We start from the raw sequence: 22631 nt of genomic DNA on the forward strand, positions 1-22631 counted from the left end.
TGAGAACAATAGTTTAAATTCGGTGCTAAAAACGCATTGGCTGCTGCAGTTCAGTCACTGACCACTTAAAATCAGCTGACAACAGAGTATCTCGCATTCCCGTCGTACCTCGTGGCGGCTGCTTCCCAAATCTCTCTGCGTTACACATTAACAGAATTTGTGAAGTTACCCGCCATGTTTGTGTGTCACCTATAACCGAGCAGCCGGCCGAAGTGGCCGTGCGGTTAAAGGCGCTGCAGTCTGGAACCGCAAGACCGCTACGGTCGCAGGTTCGAATCCTGCCTCGGGCATGGATGTTTGTGATGTCCTTCGGTTAGTTAGATTGAATTAGTTCTAAGTTCTAGGGGATTAATAACCTCAGCAGTTGAGTCCCATAGTGCTCAGAGTCATTTGAACCATTTTATAACCGAGCGATAGCCGGCAGCCGGTGCGGCAACGCTGTAGCGGCAAGTGCCAGGCGTTAATTGTTAAGTAATTTTTATCTGACTATAGCAAGTTGCAGTGCACTCAAAGAACACAAAAGCACACTGTAAGCAAACATAAGAACGTCGTACATAGGAACTACCGGTCCGTGGGTTGAATGGCACAAACAGGTGTCGGTGTTAAAAATACGATATCACGTAAACGAGTCGCACTACAATCCTGCAACAAACACCACTGACATTCTAATTTACATTACTTTCAGCCTGTTAATGTCGGTAGGCACTGACCATTTAAAAAGTGTTTGCACAATAAATACGCTTTCTAAATATTATTACAATCTGTTTCTTGGCTAACAATAAGAGCCCCTGACAACCAATCCATTCTGCGAAAACCACACATCAATAAAACTTACCATTTCCGTAATATTTCCGCGTGCCTGTTTTAGGTGACTCACCATGTATAGTCGTCTGAGCAAATATTGCATCATTATCGACCTATGTTCTCATGCATACCATGTGTACTTATAAATACGCTATTTTCTGAAGAACGTGTTTGAGATTTTTAAATGGTATATAGAAGCTAATAGCTTTGAGTTCATAATCATTGTTACTGCAATCATTCTCTGAAATAATTCTACTGCTCGTAATACAGACGTATTACTTAACAGTGCGTTAAAATCTCTACATATTATTTGATGATCATTTTTATTAATTTTACAATGAGCCATTACAGACGCACATAGAATTATTCGGTTTCTTGTTTTTTCCCCTCTTTGGAACAAATATGCCCATTATATGTGGCTACTACTTATCCTTACTCTCAATGATGTAAGCGTCTCATTACTGGAGCTGTAATTGTCAGTTTCCCAATTACAGTTTTTGTGAATAAATATAGCTATCCCAGCTTTTGCCCACATATTCTGTGCAACACTGCCATAAATCATTATATACTCATCGAGTTCTTTTGTTATTTTAAGTTTCTTCTTTGTATCTTTGATGACAGTAGCCTGCTTATTTGTAATTTTATCCTTTAGAAGCACCACAGGGCTTTGACCATCCGACTTTTAGCATGACTGAATGATGTTTGAAAACGGCTTTTGTTTATTTATGTAAATGATTGTTTGTATGTGTGACTGTATGTCCGTTATGCCCTAAATAGCCTGGTTAAAATGCTGATTGGTCTCTTACACAAAGCGTCGGGGTACTGTGTGCCTAACTGATGAATAAGATAGTGGTTCGAAGTGGGAGCTTCCTCATAGAGAATTTCTGTTTTCCTTTTGATGTATGTAAGAATCGATGGTTCGCCTAAGACGATCTTAATGTGTGTGTTGGGCGTATAACGATCTGCATCTGCAGTGGTGTAGATGATGCTATTTTGAAGCGTCTGAAGCTTGTGCAGATGCGTGTTTGCAGTAATTGACCATGTAATATAACCAGATTTATGACAGCTCAATGTAAGCCTAACTTGGTCTCTAAAGTATGCCCCCGCCTCCCGTTGAGGAGTCCTTATAAACAGCGCTTCTGAACTTACTAACTTGTGCGGCAAAAGTTCAGCGTCTATCCAGCTGAAGGCCGAAATAAATCGCCGAGTCGCTCCACTCTAATACTCTGCCGGCCACAGAGATCTGTCTGTTAGGAATCAACTTATTTGTGAATATTAGTGCTACGGATTTTTGCGGGTTTATCTTGGTATGGCAGATGCTGCATCAATGGACGATTTCGCCTAGGTTTTCCTGTAGCTTAATGTTGCATCTGCCTTTTATAGACCACAATATCATCAGCATATAGCCCTGTTTCGCCACCTGCCAATTCTGGCACATCCTTGGTGTATAATCACTACAATATGGGGCCTAGAACCGAGCCCTGCAGAACCCCAGCCACAGCATCTTCGATCGTATTGACATGTATGCCCCACCTGAAGAAGTACTGCTACTGCCTCCCCGACAGGAATGGGTCAGTCATGCTGATCATGGGTCCTGGAATTTTTAACTAGGATAAGTTGTAAATTAAACCATCATGCCAGTCTTTGTCAAAGGCTTTCTCGATGTCGAGAAAGATTGCTGCAATACTGTGTTTCCTATCTCTCGTCCTACACATGTGTTCGCAGGAATTGATGAATTGTGCTATGTTCTGGGTGGAAGCCAAACTGCTCAGGTGAGTCTTTGTTGTTGTCACGTAGGAATTTGGTGCGGTCTCTGAGGACAAAACACTCTAGTAAGCTCCCTAGAAAACATATGAGTGAAATGGGTCCATAGCTTTGGGGAAGGATGCGATTCTTATTGGGTTTACCTAAGGTTATGATCTGATCAGTTTTCCAGATGGTTGGGAAGTAATTTAATGACAGGCATTGGTTGTATGAAGTGATTGTGGTAGGTGATTTAGGTATGGGATATGGGCTTTGTCGGGACTTGGGGATTGGTTGTTCCCTAGCCATCTGATGTAGGTGCACACAAGGCGATCGAAAACAGGCGTAAAATCTGTTTCTACCTCTCTCGCCTCAATCGAGCTACTGGTCCAATATTATTTCCTACTGCCTATCAAAGGTCGGCGAGATAGCGGTAACGCTGCCAGTCCTTCCTCAGTCTCCGGTAGTGACTATTAGGTCCCAGACATCATGGGCAGGTCCCTAGCACCGGGTTCATTGGTCAGTCTGGTGTTTGTCCCTGGAGCACAGAAGTGGAGGGTGGTTATAAATACTCGACTGCCGAGACCACCTCTCTTTTATTCCGCATTTGCTGTATGTCCTTTACGTGGTGTCCTAACAGAGCAGTAGATTGTTCCCAGTTAGTTAAGAACGTTGTTTTTACCACACACCGCGTGTCTTCGATATTGTCACACCCCAGGACGACTGGGCTGTGGTCTGAGTCCAGCTCATAGTGAACTGTTGGTACAGCTCTCCAATATAGGCCTCTGCACGGGAAGATGTCGAAGATATCTGGCACGCAGTCGGCCTTATGGAGGATATGAGTAGGCTCGTCGGGAGCAATTACCCCACGGAGTAACTGATACCGATAAACCGTCTCTGTCTCCATTTTCTGCCATTTTTAGTGCCCCACACTCAGTGGCGTATTTTTGGAGTTCAAGTCCTCTGCTATTATAACTCGTTCACCAATGCCAAGCAAACTCCGAAGGTCCTGTAAGGGGTACTTTCTTTTTGGAGGCTTGTATGCTGAAACTACCGAAATAAAGTGGTTGTCTACCTTTATCTCTATTCTGGCAGCCTCGAACGTGGCCACGCAAATTCCTCCACCTGCGCGGTCCTTCGATCGACCAGAGTAACTGACGCATCTTGAATCGATCGGTCGGTGACGGACGCTTCTCCGTGATGCAAGGGACATCTATGGCATGCTAGTCTAGAAAAGACTGTAACGAGGGGATTTGGGAGAAACGCTGTCAGCATTCCACGTTAAAATTCTGAACGACCGTGTCGTATTGAAGCCATCGCTGAAGAGAGACATAGCGGCTTCAGCTATGATCAGCATCTTTTTGGGTGTGAACCACCTTTAGCGTCTCCTCACTCACTTTGGCCTATTTATCCCAGGTGAGCCCAGTGAACAGTTGTTTTGTTTTGGTCCGTACTACCACTTCCCAAAATATGGAAAGCAAAGAGCTTGCAGTAGAAGGATTTGTTTCACAGCATAAAAGATCAAGAATTGCTCGTAGCTCTTAAGGTATGCGTTTTACAGCCCATCTTTACTTGACTTCTTTGTTTCGAAGGATCATTCCTGTCTTATCCCTGAATATTGACCATCACTTCTGAAACGCTCTATATACTGTGAATTCCCTTAGCAGACTACTAAGATGGCTGCCAGTGCCTGCCTCCCCCTGAGGTGGATCTGGTGTTGTCTCAGTGCCTGCAGTGGCAGCTACATTAATCTCTGTGGACTCCTGAGGTAGAGGGTGGACTGATTGTTGGGACGGGCTCTCTTTCTGAGGTGGTACCGCGGCAGTAGAAGTGAAGGGGGATGTTTAAGCTGCCTGTTTTGGCGGTAGAGCTGGAAAATGATCAATCTGTAGCTCAAATCTCACCTTTTGGCGAGTTATTTGTCGAGGTGGCGATAGATGTGGTGGCAGTTTTCCGCTGCCACTAACATCGCAAAAATCTCTGGTAAACCTCACAGCCACGATAGTTGGCTGGGTGTGTGCCCTTGCAGTTTCCACAGACTGGGTCGGCGGTCCTCTCTACATCTACATCTACATTTATACACCGCAAGCCACCCAACGGTGTTTTGCATGGCTTGATTAGGTGAGGACCTGTGCGCTTAACACACCTGGGCTGCAAGCTGCAGATCTTGATGGTGTGGTTGTATTTTTGGCACCTATGGCATTGGTCTGGATCTTCAAGTTTGTTATATCACTCTACCGCTACCTGAAAGTTCGGCATAAAACTTAACTTAAAGACGCTTTGAGCTTACTCATTATTTTCTATCACCGTTAAGAAGTTTGACCATGTCCTTTCTTCCCTGGCTGAGCTGGTTTGGAGAACTGGTGTACAGAGGACACCACAATCCTTTTGGGACTAAGTCCAGTCTTACATCTTCCTCCTCCACGTCTATAGGCACATGTTTTAATACGACCCTGAGTGCCTATTTCGGATCCATCAAGTATTTGTGGAACTCATTTTCTTTTTTCTTGAGTTCTATCTTAACCTTCTGGCAGTCCTTTATGGACCCCGTATTTTGGTAGTCTTGGCGCTGTAGACCGCTGTTAGTTTCCCTGTTAACCTCCCCCCCTCCCCCCAACCCACTCCCTGTAATTCCTTGAGAAGATATGAAATGCTCCAGGTAAGGTAGGCTATGATTGGGGTTACCCACTCCTTTTTCCGCCTAAACGTGTGCATCTCGCCTTCTGCGCCATCGTTTTTGAAGGCGGGAAACGAATTTGCATTTGGCACATTCGCCCCAACCTGCTGGTTTTCTGACTCCCCCGCCCCCTCGCGTCCATCCTCTGTCCCCTTCTCGTTTCCGGTTTTCGTCAATGACGAGTTTCTCATCGTCCGAAGTGACCTTCTCCTACAGTCAGCCTAGCCCTGCCATTGTGATATGTTATCAGTGCAGTCCTATTTCAGTTGCGGGTATTCTTGAGAGTGCCGTAGAGGACTGATGATGAGAACTCCCTCGAGGTATGCGATGAAGCCACGGTAGTCGGTAAATTTCTTTTATGGTACCACCATGAGACACTGGTTGATGGTTAGTTCTCACCTCCATAACGAAATGACAGGTATCCTCATCAGAGCCAGTTACTGTGCCTCAGCAAACACAGGTAACGTTACAGCGCATCAAGCCGAGGCCTGCAAATGCCCCATCAGCAGAGAGGATGCCCTGCAGCGGCCAAGGAAAGTAGAAGGAGCGGCAAGGGCGGCACCAAAACCAGCTCCTCTGCATGCAGATCTCGGCCGCAGCCTCCGCACTCGCCATTATACCGGCAATCAATCGCAATATGTGCACTGTCAGGTGCAGCACGATAACTTTGCTTCAGGAATTACAATACACGACAGTTTTGCCAGGGAGATCCCTAAGGCACCAGTAGTTGATCGCCACGCTCCGCAAACGCTGCTGCTGTGTCCACATCTTGCGTGGTGACTGCAATTGGTACATTCCTTAAACAGCGTGGCGCACGAAAAACGGTCGGTAGTACAGACTGCTCACCAGTTACACACGAATTGTTGCCCGCCACGAGTAGATACAACAACAAACAAACGTGTAATAATTAGGTAGTAAAAGAACAACTAATAAGCTAATACAAAGGTCCACTCGTATATTTACTGATCTTGACTTTTACATTACATTATACTGGATACTGAAAATGACTTCCCTGTGCTCCAGTGCACCTTTGCGCGCGTCCTAACATGTTAATATAGACTTTGCACAACATTGCCGCAACACTCCTAAAAAATTTCATTACAAATATTGTCCTTCAAGTTTTCTAACGTTGGATGTTCAAATGTGCGTGAATTCCTAAGGGACCAACCGCTGAGGTCATCGGTCCCTAAACTTACACACTACTCAAACTAACGTATGCTGAGAACAACACACACACCGATGCCCGAGGGAGTGGCCGCACAATCCATGACATGGCGCCTCAAACCGTGCGGTCACTCCACGCGGCTCTAACGTTACTGAGTCATTTGCATACTCTCTTCCCTTTAGACTGCCTCGCAGATAAAAGTCAACAATAATTCCATGCCTTGACTTATCTTCCTCTTTCAGTTCGTGCACACATGCCATTTTGTAGGGCTTCATCCCTATATGTTCGCCCCAGGTAGCTGACTGGTGGCGTGAGAGAAAGTCAATCCTAAGGGCCCGGGTTCGATTCCCGGCGGGGTCGGAGATTTTCTCCGGTCAGGGACTGGGTGTTGTGTTGTCCTAACCATCATCATTTCATCCCCATCGACGCACAAGTCGCCGAAGTGGCGTCAAATCGAAAGACTTGCTCCCGGGGGACGGTCTACCCGACGGGAGGCCCTAGTCAAATGGTTCAAATGGCTCTGAGCACTATGGGACTCAACATATTAGGTCATAAGTCCCCTAGAACTTAGAACTACTTAAACCTAACTAACCTAAGGACATCACACACACCCATGCCCGAGGCAGGATTCGAGCCTGCGACCGTAGCAGTCCCGCGGTTCCGGACTGCAGCGCCAGAACCGCACGGCCACCGCGGCCGGCGGAGGCCCTAGTCATACGACATTTACATCCCTATATGGTGTAAACGGAATTGACCAGACACGTAAGCGAAACTTTCACTCGTCGCGACAATTTACGTGTCAAGTTCTTCAGGTTCTCGGAGCGAGGTGGCGCAGTGGTTGGCACACTGGACTCGCATTCGGGAGGACGACGGTTCAATCCCGCGTCCGGCCATCCCGATTTAGGTTTTCCGTGATTTCCCTAAATCGCTCCAGGCAAATGCCGGGATGGTTCCTTTGAAAGGGCACGGCCGACTTCCTTCCCCGTCCTTCCCTAACCCCATGAGACCGATGACCTTGGAGTTTGGTCTCTTCCCCCAAACAAACTAACCAACCAACCCAACCCTCTTCAGGTTCTGGATCATTTGTGCTCTAATATTTGCTGTCACAGCAGATGTACGCACGGACGGTGCTAGATTCTTTTTTGCGTTTGCAACTGACCCTGTAATATGCTATACTGATCTTTGTTGGAATGGAAACTTCTTTCCAAAAAAAGTCTGGCCTTTCCTTAAGTGAACCAGTAGAAAGGTACGCCTTCACTACTGCGATTCTTTCTTGTAGGGGGTACATTTCTGTGAGATATTTACTTCACACTACCTAAGCAAAGCGCAACGGCTTTCGTACTGTCAGTACAAAACGTAGTCGCAAGGACTTCCAAGTAAAAGATGACAAATGGCGGGCGACAATGAGCAGTCTAGTATTCGGGGCCGGTGTTTCGTGCTCCACCCTGTGTAATCACATGTGCCGAAATATGAAGAACTGTAGTGCCATGTCATGTAGCAAAGAGACAACAGCGAGACGCCGGCCGGGGTGGCCGAGCGGTTCTAGGCGCTTCAGTCTGGAACCGCGCGACCGCTACGGTCGCAGGTTCGAATCCTGCCTCGGGCATGGATGTGTGTGATGTCCTTAGGTTAGTTAGGTTTAAGTAGTTCTAAGTTCTAGGGGACCGATGACCTAAGAAGTTAAGTCCCATAGTGCTCAGAGCCATTTGAACCATTTTGTTCTCGGCCAGGAAAAGCCAACGTTAATGAAACAAGGTAACTGATACATAACATCCCACCTAAATTGTGCAATACCGTATGCAAACTCACCCACAAGCACACTAGTGCCAAGGAAGACGTATTGCGCGTCCTCAGTTGTCGAGTTCCACTGACAAAGTGCTTTCGCGAGTGGAAGGGTTCGAGTGTGGCTTAGATCCCACGAAGCCATAGGCCCAAATTGTCAACAAGGCACTGTGCAAGCTTGTGGTGGCTCCATGCTGGTATGGACTTTGTTTACATGGAATGGACTAGGTATTCTGGTCCAACTGAACCGGATATTGATTGGAAATGGTTATGTTTGACTACCTGGAGAGCATTTGTTGCCATTCATGGACATCATGTTGACAAACAATGATGGAACTTTTATACACGACAGTATGCCATGTCACTGGGCCACAATTGTTCGCGATTGCTTTGAAGAACATTCTGGACAATTCGAGCTGCTGACTTGGTCCCCCCCCCCCCCCCCCCCCTCCCTGCATATCGCTCGCCACGAATCCCATCGAATATTTATGGGACATAATCGAGAGGTTAGTTTGTGCACAAAATTATGCACCAGCAACACTTTCGCAATTATGGACGGCTGTAGGGGCAGAATGGCTTAATATTTGCGCAGGTGAGTTCCAACGACTTGTTAAGTCCAGGCCACGTCGAGTTACTGCTCTACGCTTGACAAAAGAAGGTCCGGCACGATATTAAGAGGTATCCCATGACTCTTGCCACCCCTGTGTATTGAGGCTCTTGAACTTCTTGGCCATCATGCCTAGCCGAGGGTTTCCACTTCTTCACCCAGTTTCACGTCATATTTGAGAGTACCCACAGCATCTGACATTAAACTTCTTGTCTCCTTACGTAGATGTTCCATTCCATTACTCAGTCACATTGTAATTATGACAGAGACAGCTAAGAAAACAGAGCGGATAGTACCTTGCAGAGCGATTATAAGCTTAATGTCAATAAATGTAAAACAAAGTAATATATAAGAAACTATCAGACTGGATTGCGGTAATGAAACCAACCATTACCTAGGTTGCAGCTCAAATAATTGAGCCTTCTTCGGAAGATATACCTGAATCTATAATTTGTCTAAGAGGGCAGGGTCTAGAAATAAAACTAAAACAGCCTGAATAGGCGTAAGTCACATTTTAAAAATGCCCTCTTAGAGAAATTATAGATTCAGGTATATCTTCTGAAAAAGGCTCAATTATTAGGGCTGAAACCTAGGTAAAGTTTGGTTTCATTACCGCAATCGATGCTCATAGTTTCTTATATATTAGACTATCACGATTGCTTACTGTGCTGCAATGTTGAAAGTATAAGACAAAGTAGATGAATGACGTCGGATAATACTAGGGAAATTAGATTAATAGGCTTGAACAGCGAGAAATTTAACATCAGGATCGGTGATCACGAAGTAGATGAAGGAATTCTGATACCTAGGCAGCAAAATAACACATAACAGACGGAGCAAGTAGGACATAAAAAGCAGCTTAGCACAGGCAAAGAAGGGATTCATGGCCTAGAGAAGTCTGCTAGTGTCAAACACAGATCTTATTTCGAGGAACAAATTTCTGAGAATGCGCGTTTGGAGCACAGCACCGTATGATAGTGAGACATGGACTGTGGGAAAAACGGACAGAAGAGAATAGAGGCATTTGAGGTATAGTGCTATAGAATAATGTTGAAAATTAAGTGGACTGATTGGGTAAGGAACGAGGAGATGCTCCTCAGAATCGGCGGGGAAGGAAATGTATGGAAAACACTGACAAGAAAAAGGGACAGGATGACAGAACATGTGTTAAGACATCTGGGAATAACTTTCTTGGTACTAGAGGAACCTGTAGAGGGTAAAAACTGTAGAGGAAGACCGAGACTGGAGTATATCAAATAACAGAGGACGCTGTTTGTAAGTGCTAATCGGAGAGCGGAATTCGTGGGGGTGCTACATCGAACCATACAGAAGACTGCAAAAAAATGTTTTAACAGTAAAAAAAAAAATACTGACTTGCTATTGGAAAAATTATGAAAATAAATTTAATGATCGGTAGGTCCCTTCTGAAAGTATTTCACTGGACTGAAACATTGTATGGCAGTAAAACATGGATGATCAACTTTTGAAATATGTAGTTACAGAAGAATGCTGAAGATTAGACTGGGTACACGTCTGATTCATAAAATGATAGTGAGTCGAATCAGGAAGAAAGAAACAGTGGAGCACAACTTTACTAAATCAAAGGGTGGGGTTGATTGGACAAATCCTGAGAAACCATCGAAATGTCAGTTTTGTAATCAGGTACTTATGTATGTGCGGGGGGTGGGGGTCTTAGGGGGGAGGGAGAGCAAGGCTAGACTTCAGCAAGCACATTCAAATGGATGTACGTTGCACATGCTACATACTGACGAAGAGGTTTAAACAGCATAGACATTTATGGAAAGAATAGAGACAACAACAACAGACAATCAAACACAGCAATGTTGGCCGGCCGGGGTGGCCGAACGGTTCTAGGCGCTACAGTCTGGAACCCCGCGACCGCTACGGTCGCAGCTTCGAATCCCGCCTCGGGCATGGGTGTGTGTGATGTCCTTAGGTTAGTTAGGTTTAAGTAGTTCTAAGTTCTAGGGGACTGAGGACTTCAGAAGTTAAGTCCCATAGTGCTCAGAGCCATTTGAACTAAAGCAATGTTGCTGATAACAGTCGTGCTGTAGTCCTGTTGTGTGGTTGCAGAGCTGCGGTCTGGAGCGGCGCGTCTACGGGTGAATACAAGCCAGCAGTTCCAGCGGATGCTGGGCTTCGGCGGCGGTATGTCGGACTCCACCGCCATCAACATCAGGGCGCTCAGCTCGGCCACCCAGCAGCATCTGCTCAGGTAGGGCCAACCTCACCTAACGGACTTCTTCTCTCGCTTGTGACGTATTACCCGATAAGGCAGTTCCTGTTAGATTGGTGAAACAACTTATTTTCTCCAGAAATTAAAGGAAACAATTATGTGTCTGCGCACATCACTGCACACTGTCACTTTGCCAACATTTATTAATGGTGTAATATGTAATATGTAAAAATATTGAAATCTGTAGCTTCAATTTGCCGTGAAAGGTAATACATTGTCCGCCACGCATGATAGTTTAACCTCGTACCTTTTACATATTAGCGCTGAAGATACAATAATTTTTTGAGAGTTTATTTACCAAGCTTAAAGTCCAAGCAGCAACCCTTACAATTCTGTTGTGTGGTCATAGAGCTGCAGTTCAGCACAAAGTTGATATTTAATATATCAGAAATTGCTGCTCAGTAGCAGAGTAGAAGAGTAAAAATGGCCTGCAGCAATTTGGGTGAGCCAATTACAGTTTTCAAAACCAAGTGTCTGATGGGTCTGAAAAGGGAAATTTGTGTATCTTACACTAGAAAAGCCGTGCCAGTTTTACATATGAAGGGACACAATTTAAAGGGACGTGATTTGAAAGTGCGCTATTCAAAATGTACAATAACGTGATTTATAGGACCAGTACGATAGGAGGGCAGGTTCTGGCGCAGAACCGGTTATAAACAGTTTGATGACGTCACGTGCGATGTCAGGTTACGCAGTTGGACTAGTTCTATTGAAGGTCATCCAGGGAAACCCTCCTGTTGTTCACACACTTGAGATACAGCTGGTTCGAGCTCAGAATCGGTTTTAACCGGTTTGATGACGTCACTTCCAGTTTCAGGTTACATGTGGCCTTGAGAGGAGGTATTAGGTTCCACATGAGGCAAATGCGCAGACTAGACGACCTTGACCATGACTGTCAGATATGAGTGTCAGGTTACACATCCTGCCTACCCACCCCTCCATCCCTCCAAAACCTGTCCATGCACCTCATAAGGACTTCTGGAGTCAGGTTACACTAGACTTAGAGAGGGGGTATATTCAAGATCACCCTCCTCCTATCTGATGTACTGCCCTGAACCATTTCACTCGGCTAATAAGGACTGCTGGGAACCAATAATATGATGTGCAGGTGGTAAGATGCTCGTAAAGTCTGGACTAATGGGTTTAGAGCTGTTCCTTATACTTCTCTCCTGCTTCTATAATTAGAGCACTTCAGTGGGTGGCTTCATTCTAATGTTGGACACCATAGGGAGAGGACCAATAGGTTCGTTAAAAGCAGTAATTTTTTCTTTATAGGATAAGAGTTAGGAAATAATAATGGAGTTCCACAAATTAATTTGAGATCTGTTAACAATTTTTGCCATAAAATTTGTTAACAATAATTTTTCTACAATTTTTCAATCTCTACTTACAATATTTACATTTTAATAGTTTCCTTCTGATATTTTTTTCTGTTTACAACGTAGGGTATGGGAAACGGGAATTGGAAGCAGCAGGGTGAAGAGAAACCCCACATAAGATCATATATAATGTTTACAAGTACATATGATATGTAGTCATACACACACACACACACACACACACACACACACACACACACACACCTATGACAAGCAGTTCATCCAACTCTTTCTCATACAGAGCCACTATAAATTAACACACACACACACACACACACACACACATACACACACACACAGGCACTCAATTACCCAGGTAATTGTGTGAGTATGGGTGGCTCCCCCACGATGAAGTGTCATGATGTGACACCTGACTTTCAGCTGCAATTGCACTATATATCCCATGACCTCTTGGTAGAAAGGCTATTTGGTGCACCATATGTGGAGTGGCGCCTACCCCCTCGAGCAGGTACCTCTTGTCATCCTCGATTGTAAGAGCCTTTGAAGCTGCATGATGCACACTCTTAGTCTGACTCTTAGTGGCACCTGCATCTATGTGGTAAGTATACATCTTTGACATGAGCCCTACAAATTCTACAATCTGCAACCTCTTCAGCTCATCTTTTATTAGGGCGATAACCTTCTTGTTTTGTTGTGTAAGGATTACTGGCGGTATATCCAAATGCCTCGAATGGGATTTGTATCTAATTACTTCATATGGATCGCTACATTCTACTCAGTGATGAAACTGTCTACATAGGAAATTAAGGCGTCAGCCCCCATTGGCGACACTTTAGGAGGGTATCAAGTTGCATATCTAGGTTCTGTCTGGTATTTTATGGTTTATTTCTTGAACCAGTCATGATAGGGTGGGTAGGACGTGTGCATGGTTCATGCAGATGCAGGAGGAGCTGGCTACATTTTGCGAAGAGCTGAATGCACTTTTGGCTGCAGTCGGCCATCTTCAGGCTGCTGCCTCAGTGTGTAACGGTAACAGAGAATCTGTTGTGTCTCATGGGACACTTCAGGTATCGCTTGTCTCGCCCAAAAAGTTCTGTGCATGGTGAGTGGCAACACGTTCATGTCACTTTTGGCGGAGGGCCGACGTGGAGACTCGTTATCTGGCCTAGCCTATTCGCACTGTGGGTGGACAGATGGCCATTCCTTCAGCAGGCTCTGAGTAGGCACATTGAGGCATGGGTTTGCTAGTTACTGAGCTACTGGGGGCTCCAACGTTAGGTGCGGTATGGAGACCCTTAGGGAAATAGGGTTCAGAGACAGAAATAAAACCAACGTGCACTTGGTATGTCTGCTACGGGGAACTCATTTGAGTAATGGAGGAGGCCTTTCACGTGGTTTTCGAGCGTGCAGGGTGCAATACTATGCAAGTTGTGGCTAATGTCAGCACCAGCGATACCTGTCACTTGTGTTGTGAGGCAAACCTCAGTTCATACAGGCGGCTAGAGGAAGTGGTGAAGACTGCTGACCTTGCGTGGGAGGTGCAAGTAGCGCTTACGATTTTCAGCATGGATCACAGAGTTGATCAGAGGCCTTTGGTTTGGAGCTGAGCGGAGGATCTCAATTAAAGGCTTCGTCGACTCTGGGATGGTCTTGGCTGCAGATTTCTGGACTTGTATTGTCGGATGGAGAACTGTAGAACTACTGTTCATAGGTCAGGGGTGCACCACACAAAGCAAGCAGCTATTCAGGTAGCAGTGTGCTTGTGGATTTCACATGGGTGTTTTTAGGGTATGTGGTAATTCGAAGTAATCTAATGAATACTCACCAGACGACATGCATACTGCTGTATCGGACCGTGTTCAGAGTTAAGGCATTTCAACTGTCAAAATTTTATCAGTAAATTATCGAGTATTCACAACAAAGTTCCGAAATATATTGTCCTCCAGGAAATTTCATACGTTAAAATTATTCTTGGGGCCGAGAGCTGGCTGAAACCCGAAGCAGAAAGCTCTGAGATATTTAGCGAGTCATGGATTGTATATCGGAAACTCAGTTTACGCACCTTAGAAGGAGTAGTTTTCATTGCAGTTAACAAAAATATTGTCGGATCCTAATGTGACAGTGAAGTTACCACGTATAACAGGTCTAGGTGAAATCATGTTAATTTTTGGATGTTTTACTGGTCACCAAGTTCCGCTATAAAAATTTTGAGTCGGTCAAAGAAAGACTGCGGTCAGTAGGTTGGGCATACGGAGATCGTCCAATATTAGTTGAAGATAATTTAATCTACCGAGTATAGACCGAAATGTCAGTAAATTTATTACAGAATGTACAGTCAGACAGTCTTGTGAAATGCTTTTCAACACGTTTTTCAAAAAGCGTCTTGAGCAGCTACTTCGCCAGCCTACACGCTAATATAGACCTTATAGCTACAAACAGTCCTGCCCTTATCGACGGTATCGGTACAGATATACAGGGATTGGTGATCACGATGTCATCATAGCAACTATGGCTACTGAAGTCAATACACACATCAAAAAAAGTTTTGCATCACTCGTTTCCGAGAGTTCCGTAACCTGTACAGAAAGTAGAGATCAACATACACATAATTTCCGCTTTTTTATTGCTCATGAAAACCACACATTGCATGTTGTACCACTGTACAGCGAGACCTTCAGAGGTGGTGCTCCAGATTGTTGTACACACCGGTACCTCTAATACCCTGTAGCACATCCTCTTGCATTGATGCATGCCTGTATTCGTCGTGGCATACTATCCACAAGTTCATCAAGACATTGTTGGTCCAGATTGTCCCACTCCTCAATGGCGATTCGGCGTAGATCCCTCAGAGTGATTGGTCGGTCATGTCGTCCATAAACAGCCCTTTTCATCTACCCCGAACATTGCAGAACACACTTCTATGGCATTCATAACATACTCTCAGAAACGTTAACAACGGTAAAATAAAAAATAAAAAAAAACATATGAGTACATAACAGGACGAAAACGCTCAAACCTACTTCCTTCGGCACTTTGAAGGTTTATATCGTTGATGCATCATTACCTGATATTTAATGATGAGGATGGCGTGTTTGTTATAAATCTTCAATGCATCTTTACCTTGAAACGGCATACTGCAAGTTATAATAGAAACCACCTAAATACACCAAAATAAATATGGCGTCTGTCTCATCTAGTCACTTTAGTTTGGAACAACTGCGTGTTGTAGGTTCGACATTTTCAGTGTGGCTGTAGAAGATACCAAAAGGAAAGCTGCTCTTTTAAATTTCGCTTTTAAGAAATCGTTCACGCAGAAGAATCACACAAACATGCCTTCATTTGATCTTCGCACGGGCTCACATATGGAAGACATGCTAATATGCGTAGAGGTTTCGGTGTTGCAAAGAGTACTCTACTCTTACATAGCTTGCATTTATCGCAAATCTCTCACCCAGAGCAGAGTCCCAAGCGATTGGAAAACAGTGCAGCTGACCCCTTTATACAGGGTGTTACAAAAAGGTACGGCCAAACTTTCAGGAAACATTTCTCACACACAAAGAAGGAAAATATGCTATGTGGACATGTGTCCGGAAACGCTTACTTTCCATGTTAGAGCTCATTTTATTACTTCTCTTCAAATCACATTACTCATGGAATGGAAACACACAGCAACAGAACGTACCAGCGTGACTTCAAACACTTTGTTACAGGAAATGTTGAAAATGTCCTCCGTTAGCGAGGATACATGCATCCACCCTCCGTCGCATGGAATCCCTGATGCACTGATGCAGCCCTGGAGAATGGCGTATTGTATCACAGCCGTCCACAATACGAGCACGAAGAGTCTCTACATTTGGTACCGGGGTTGCGTAGACAAGAGTTTCAAATGCCCCCATAAAGGAAAGTCAAGAGGGTTGAGGTCAGAGAGCGTGGAGGCCATGGAATTGGTCCGCCTCTACCAATCCATCGGTCACCGAATCTGTTGTTGAGAAGCGTACGAACACTTCGACTGAAATGTGCAGAAGCTCCATCGTGCATGAACCACTTGTTGTGTCGTACTTGTAAAGGCACATGTTCTAGCAGCACAGGTAGAGTACCCCGTATGAAATCATGATAACGTGCTCCATTGAGCGTAGGTGGAAGAACATGGGGCCCAATCAAGACATCACCAACAATACCTGCCCAAACGTTCACAGAAAATCTGTGTTGATGACGTGATTGCACAATTGCGTGCGGATTCTCGTTAGCCCACACATGTTGATGGTGAAAATTTACAATTTGATCACGTTGGAATGAAGCCTCATCCGTAAAGAGAACATTTGCACTGAATTGGGGATTGACACATTGTTGGATGAACCATTCGCAGAAGTGTACCCGTGGAGGCCAATCAGCTGCTGATAGTGCCTGCACACGCTGTACATGGTACAGAAACAACTGGTTCTCCCGTGGGACTCTCCATACAGTGACGTGGTCAACGTTACCTTGTACAGCAGCAACTTCTCTGATGCTGACGTTAGGGTTATCGTCAACTGCACGAAGAATTGCCTCGTCCATCGCAAGTGTCCTCGTCGTTCTAGGTCTCCCCAGTCGCGAGTCATAGGCTGGAATGTTCCGCGCCCCCTAAGACGCCGATCAATTGCTTCGAACGTCTTCCTGTCGGGACACCTTCGTTCTGGAAATCTGTCTCGATACAAACGTACCGTGCCACGGCTATTGCCCCGTGTTAATCCATACATCAAATGGGCATCTGCCAACTCCGCATTTGTAAACATTGCACTGATTGCAAAACCACGTTCGTGATGAACACTAACCTGTTGATGCTACGTACTGATGTACTTGATGCTAGTACTGCAGGGAAATGAGTCGCATGTCAACACATTACCATCCTTCAATTGGGCCAACTGGCGGTGAATCGTGGAAGTACAGTACATACTGACGAAACTAAAATGAGCTCTAACATGGAAATTAAGCGTCTCCGGACACATGTCCACATAACATCTTTTCTTTATTTGTGTGTGAGGAATGTTTCCTGAAAGTTTGGCCGTACCTTTTTGTAACACCCTGTATAAGAAGGCTAAAAGAACGTAAGCGTTAAATTACAGACCAAAGTCCTTAACATCGGTTTGCTGCCTAGTTCTTGAGACAGAAAACGTTCTGTTCACGAAGCAGCATGGTTTCAGAAAGCATCGCTCGGTCGAAACTCAGCTTGCCCTTTCCTCACATGATATCCTCGTACTAAGGTTGGAGGACAACAGACAGAGTCTATATTTCTAGATTTCCAAAGAGCATTTGGTATGATGCCCTATTGCAGACTGTTGACAAGGGAACAATCGTACAGAATAGGTTCCCAGATATGTCAGTGCCTCGAAGACTTCTTAAGTAACAGAACTCAGTACGTTATCCTCGATGGCGAGTGTTCATCAGAGACAAGGGTATCTTCAGAAGGGCCCCAGGGAAGTTTGATAGGACCGCTGTTATTCTCTGCTGACATAAATGATCTGACGGAGAGGACAAACAAAAAGCTGCGGCTGCTTGCTGGTGATGCTGTGATGTACAGAAAGATCTCGTCGTTGAGTGACTGTAGCAGGGTACAAGATGTCCTGCACGAAACTCCTAGTGCCGTGATGAATGGCAGCTAGCTCTAAATGTACGAGTAGAAAAATTTAAGGTAGTGTAGATGAGTAGGGAAAAAAGACCCGGAACATTCGAATACAGCATCAGCAGCGTACCGCTTGAAAAAGTCACATCGGTTAAATATTTAGGAGTAACTTTGCAAAGCGATATGAAATGGAACGAGCACATGGTTGTAGTAGTTAAGGCGAATGGTCGACTTCGGTTTATTGGAAAGGAGGCAGAACGTTGGAAACTAGTATAGCCCATTCTTGAGCACTGCTCGAGTGTCTGATCTGCACTAGGTCGTATTAAGGGAAGAAATCAAAGCAAGTCAGAAGAAGGCTGCTACATTTGTTACAGGCAGGTGCGATCAACATACAAGTATTAAAGAGATGCTTCAGGATCTTCAGTGGGAATCTTTGAGGGAAGACAACGTTCTTTTGGAGGAATACTGTTGAGAAAATTTAGAGAACCGGCATTAGAAGTTGACTGCAGAACGATACTACTGTCGCCGACGTAAATTTCGTACAAGGACTACGAAGATACTAGAGATTAAGGTTCGTACGGATGCATATAGACAGTCGTTTTTCACTCGCTCTGTTTGCGAGTGGAACAGTAATGAAAATGATCAGCAGAGGCACAGGGTACCCTCCAACACGCTCTGTTCAAATCAAATGGCTCTGAGCACTATGGGACTTACCTTCTGAGGTCATCAGTCCCCTATAACTTAGAACTACTTAAACCTAACTAAACTAAGGACATCACACACATCCATGCCCGAGGCAGGATTCGAACCTACGACCGTAGCGGTCGCGCGGTTCCAGACTGTAGCGCCTAGAACCGCTCGGCCAAAAGGCTCTGTATGGTGGCTTGCAAAGTACGTATGAGGATGGAGCTGTATTCCTATAACGTAAGTTGGGATCAGCGAAGATTGGGTTTGCAAACTCGTAGTGAAAGCGGTACATGTGGAGTTTGAAGAATCAAGAATACTCATACCCATATAAATCGGCTTCTTGAATGGCACTGAAATCTTAACCATATCCACAGCGAACAGTTCTTGATTGAAGATGCTGGTCCACTTCAAAATTGACATGGCGATGTAATATCTTGCGCCCTAACGCCCATCCGAACCATAAATTAAACATATTTTGCGGTATTCAAAGAATAAATGTACTCTTTCAAACAGCGTTACTGGTCGAAGGAGATGCCATAGGTGATTCTAACAATTTTCATCCCCAACCTGAGGCGTTGCTGGAGATATCTGCAGCGCAGAATGTGTGTCTGCATGTTCCCCTGCATTGTCATCAGCCTGGAGACGGAACTATATTGTGAGACTAGGTGCTCTGGACGCAGAGGCCAGTCACTGTGCACGTCATGCAAATTGGTGGTGTGTTACAGGTCTTCCTGTAGGACATACCGCTTAGCAGTATTCTCAGCTACATCATGGGTCTTTTCCTTCAGTCTGGCGATTTTCCCTTTCGACATCCATCAGAACGCCCCAGTCGACTGTTGTATGACTTGCCTCTAGAGGTAGCTCTATATTGTGAGCTGACTTACCCTATGAGAGAGGTTGGTGGTGTTAGTGATGAAAAGAGCATAGTCCAAATTTCGGGGAAGTCTGGTGTGATATCATGATGTGATTCAATCGCAAAGTCGTTTCTAAGAGTGTGATACTCGGTCATTTTTTCGAAATGCAGGAAAGAGCTTTGGTAAGGCACTCAACTATGTACCTCGATATATAATCACATGCCCATGAACCAGTTAATGGTTGGTCCAGCTTCATCCCTCTTCAGAAAGATATTACTGCTAAAAAAATGTATTTAAAGTCCTGAATGTAGATGAGGAGGATGAGTACTGCTTCACATTGTCACCTCTGGTTAGCGATAGAAATTGCCCTGCAAATGGAGTGCTTCTGAGCGCTTACAATACATCAAATGTCCACAGGCATTATAATTTCAAAGGAGTTTGATTCCTCGTAAAAATCCAAGACATACCGAAACTAGAGAAGCAGAATCCAGACCATACAGTTCATCTTTACAGCTTGGATGTTGATGATGATAGTGAGCCAGAAGAAAATGGCCGTTAGCACACTGTGCAGAACAAAGAACTCAAGAACAAAGCAGTTGGACACCTCTACTTTTCAAAATTAGGCAGCCAGTATTCAGTCATGTAGATCTGTTGCTATTCTCCAAGAATGAGAAGCAACACTACGTCCTGATGAAAATCATATCCCACCTGCTTTCCTTGCAATAGAGCAAAAATCAACACGAACGACCTTTTTGCTGCTGATGTCGCAACTCTTTTACTAGGACTATAGTTTCTCGAGAGGCATGTTACTGATTGATTGAATTAAAAACTGGTATGTTTGGAAACGCTTGCCGAGGATGAAATGTTTTTAAAGTTTAAAAATGCACTCCATAAGAAGCAATGTCCCTTAATCATGTATGCAGACTTGTGAAGGTGACGCCTCTGCCTGTCATTCTGTCTTCACAGAACGACACATATTACATGCGGAATCGTATCAAGTTGTATGCTCATATGACAGCATTCACAAGAAATTTGAAATATGCATTGGGGATAATCCTGTGAGACGATGTCTCGCTGAGCTCGACAAACCTGTTCGGGAAGTAGATGGCGTTAATCACAAAAAAGCTCGCATCACCGACTACATCTACATCTACGTGATTACTCTGCTGTTCACAATAAAGTGCTTGGCAGGGGGTTCAATAAACCACCTTCAAACTGTCTCTCTACCGTTCCACTCTGGAACGGCGCGCGGGAGAAACGACCACTTAAATTTTTCTGTGTGAGCCCTGATTTCTCTTATTTTATCGTGATGATTATTTCTCCCTATGTAGGTAGATGCCAACAGAATGTTTTCGCAATCGGAGGAGAAAATTGGTGATTGAAATTTCATAAGAAGATCCCGTCGCAACGAAAAACGCCTTTCTTTTAGTGATTGCCACTCCTGTTCACAAATCATGTCTGTGACACTATCTCCACTACTTCGCGATAATACAAAACGAGCTGCCCTTCTTTGAACTTTTTCGATGTCTTCACTCACTCCCACCTGATGCGGATCCCACACCGCACAGTAATACTCCAGAATAGGGCGGACAAGCGTGGTGTAAGCAGTCTCTTTAGTAGACCTGTTGCACCTTTTAAGTGTTCTGCCAATGAATCGCAGTCTTTAGTTTGCTCTACTCAAATTTTCTATGTGATCATTCCTATTTAGGTTGTTTGTAATTGTAATCCCTAAATATTTAGTTGAATGTGCAGCCTTCACATTTGTGTGACTTATCGCGTAATCGAAATTCACCGAATTTCTTTTAGTACTCATGTGAATAACTTCACACTTTTCTTTATTCAGCGTCAATTGCCACTTATCACACCATACATATACCGTATCTAAATCAATTTGCAATTCGTTTTGGTCATTTGATGACTTTTCAAGACGGTAAATGACAGCATCATCTGCAAACAATATAAGAGGGCTACTCAGATTGTCTCATATGTCGTTAATATAGATGGGGAAAAACAGAGGGCCTATAACACTTCCTTGGGGAACGCCGGATATTACTTTTGTTTTACTCGATGACTTTCCGTCTATTACTACGAACTGTGACCTTTCTGACAGGAAATCACTAATCCAGTCGCACAACTGAAGCGATATTCCATAGGCACGCCCTTTGATTGGAAAACGCTTGTGACGAACGGTGTCAAAAGTCTTCTGGAATTCTAAAAACATGGAATCAATTTGACATATCCTGTCGATAGCACTCATTACTTCGTGAGTATAAAGAGCTAGTTGTGTTTCAGAATAACGATATTTTCTGAATCCGTGCTGACTATGTGTCAATGAACCGTTTTCTTCGAGGTAATTCATAATGTTCGAACACAATATATGTTCCAAAACCCTACTGCAAATCGATGGTAGTGATATGGGCCTGTAATTTAGCGCACTGCTCCTATTTCCCTTTCTGGGTATTGGTGTGACGAGCAATTTTCCAGTCTTTAGGTGCGGATCTTTCTGTAAGCGAGCGGTTTTATATAATTGATAAATGTGGAGCTATTGCATCAGCATACTCTGAGAGGAACCTGACCGGTGTACAATCTGGACCGGAGGCCTTGGCTTTATTAAATTATTTAAGCTGCTTTGTTACACCGAGGATATTTACTTCTACGTTTTTCATCTTGGTAGTTGTTCTTGACTGGAATTCAGGAATATTTACTTCATCTTCTTTGGTGAAGGAGTTTCGGAAAACCGTGTTTAATAACTGCTTTAGTGGCACTCTCGTCAGTGACTTCACTGTTGTTATCGCGCAATTATGGTATTGATGCGTTTTCCCGCTGGTGTGCTTTATGTATGAGCAGAATCTCTTTGGGTTTTATGCCAGTTTCCGTGACAGTTTCGTTGTGGAAATTATTAAAAGCATCCCGCTTTGAAGTACGCGCTATATGTCGAACTTCTGCAAAACTTTGCCAATCTTGGGGATTTTGCGTTCTTTAAAATTTGGCATGCTTTTCTCTTTGCTTCTTCAACGGCGATCTGACCCGTTTTGTGTACCATGGGGGATTAGCACCATCACTTATTAATTTATGTGGTCCATATCTCTCAATTACCGTCGACACTATCTCTCTGA

At 44.4% G+C, this 22631-nt stretch overlaps 1 protein-coding gene across 1 annotated transcript in view; it reads left to right on the forward strand.

Annotated features, from left to right (window-relative positions):
* The window catches only part of LOC126457807 (lysosomal acid glucosylceramidase-like), a 139483-nt gene that overhangs the window by 44723 nt on the left and 72129 nt on the right, over nt 1-22631 (forward strand). The window contains exon 3 of the mRNA XM_050094421.1: nt 10873-11014. Coding sequence (XP_049950378.1) covers nt 10873-11014 — 142 coding nt within the window. The remainder of the gene's footprint in view (nt 1-10872; nt 11015-22631) is intronic.

The sequence above is a fragment of the Schistocerca serialis genome, chromosome 2 (assembly GCF_023864345.2).
Source record: "Schistocerca serialis cubense isolate TAMUIC-IGC-003099 chromosome 2, iqSchSeri2.2, whole genome shotgun sequence".
Lineage (NCBI taxonomy): Eukaryota > Metazoa > Arthropoda > Insecta > Orthoptera > Acrididae > Schistocerca > Schistocerca serialis.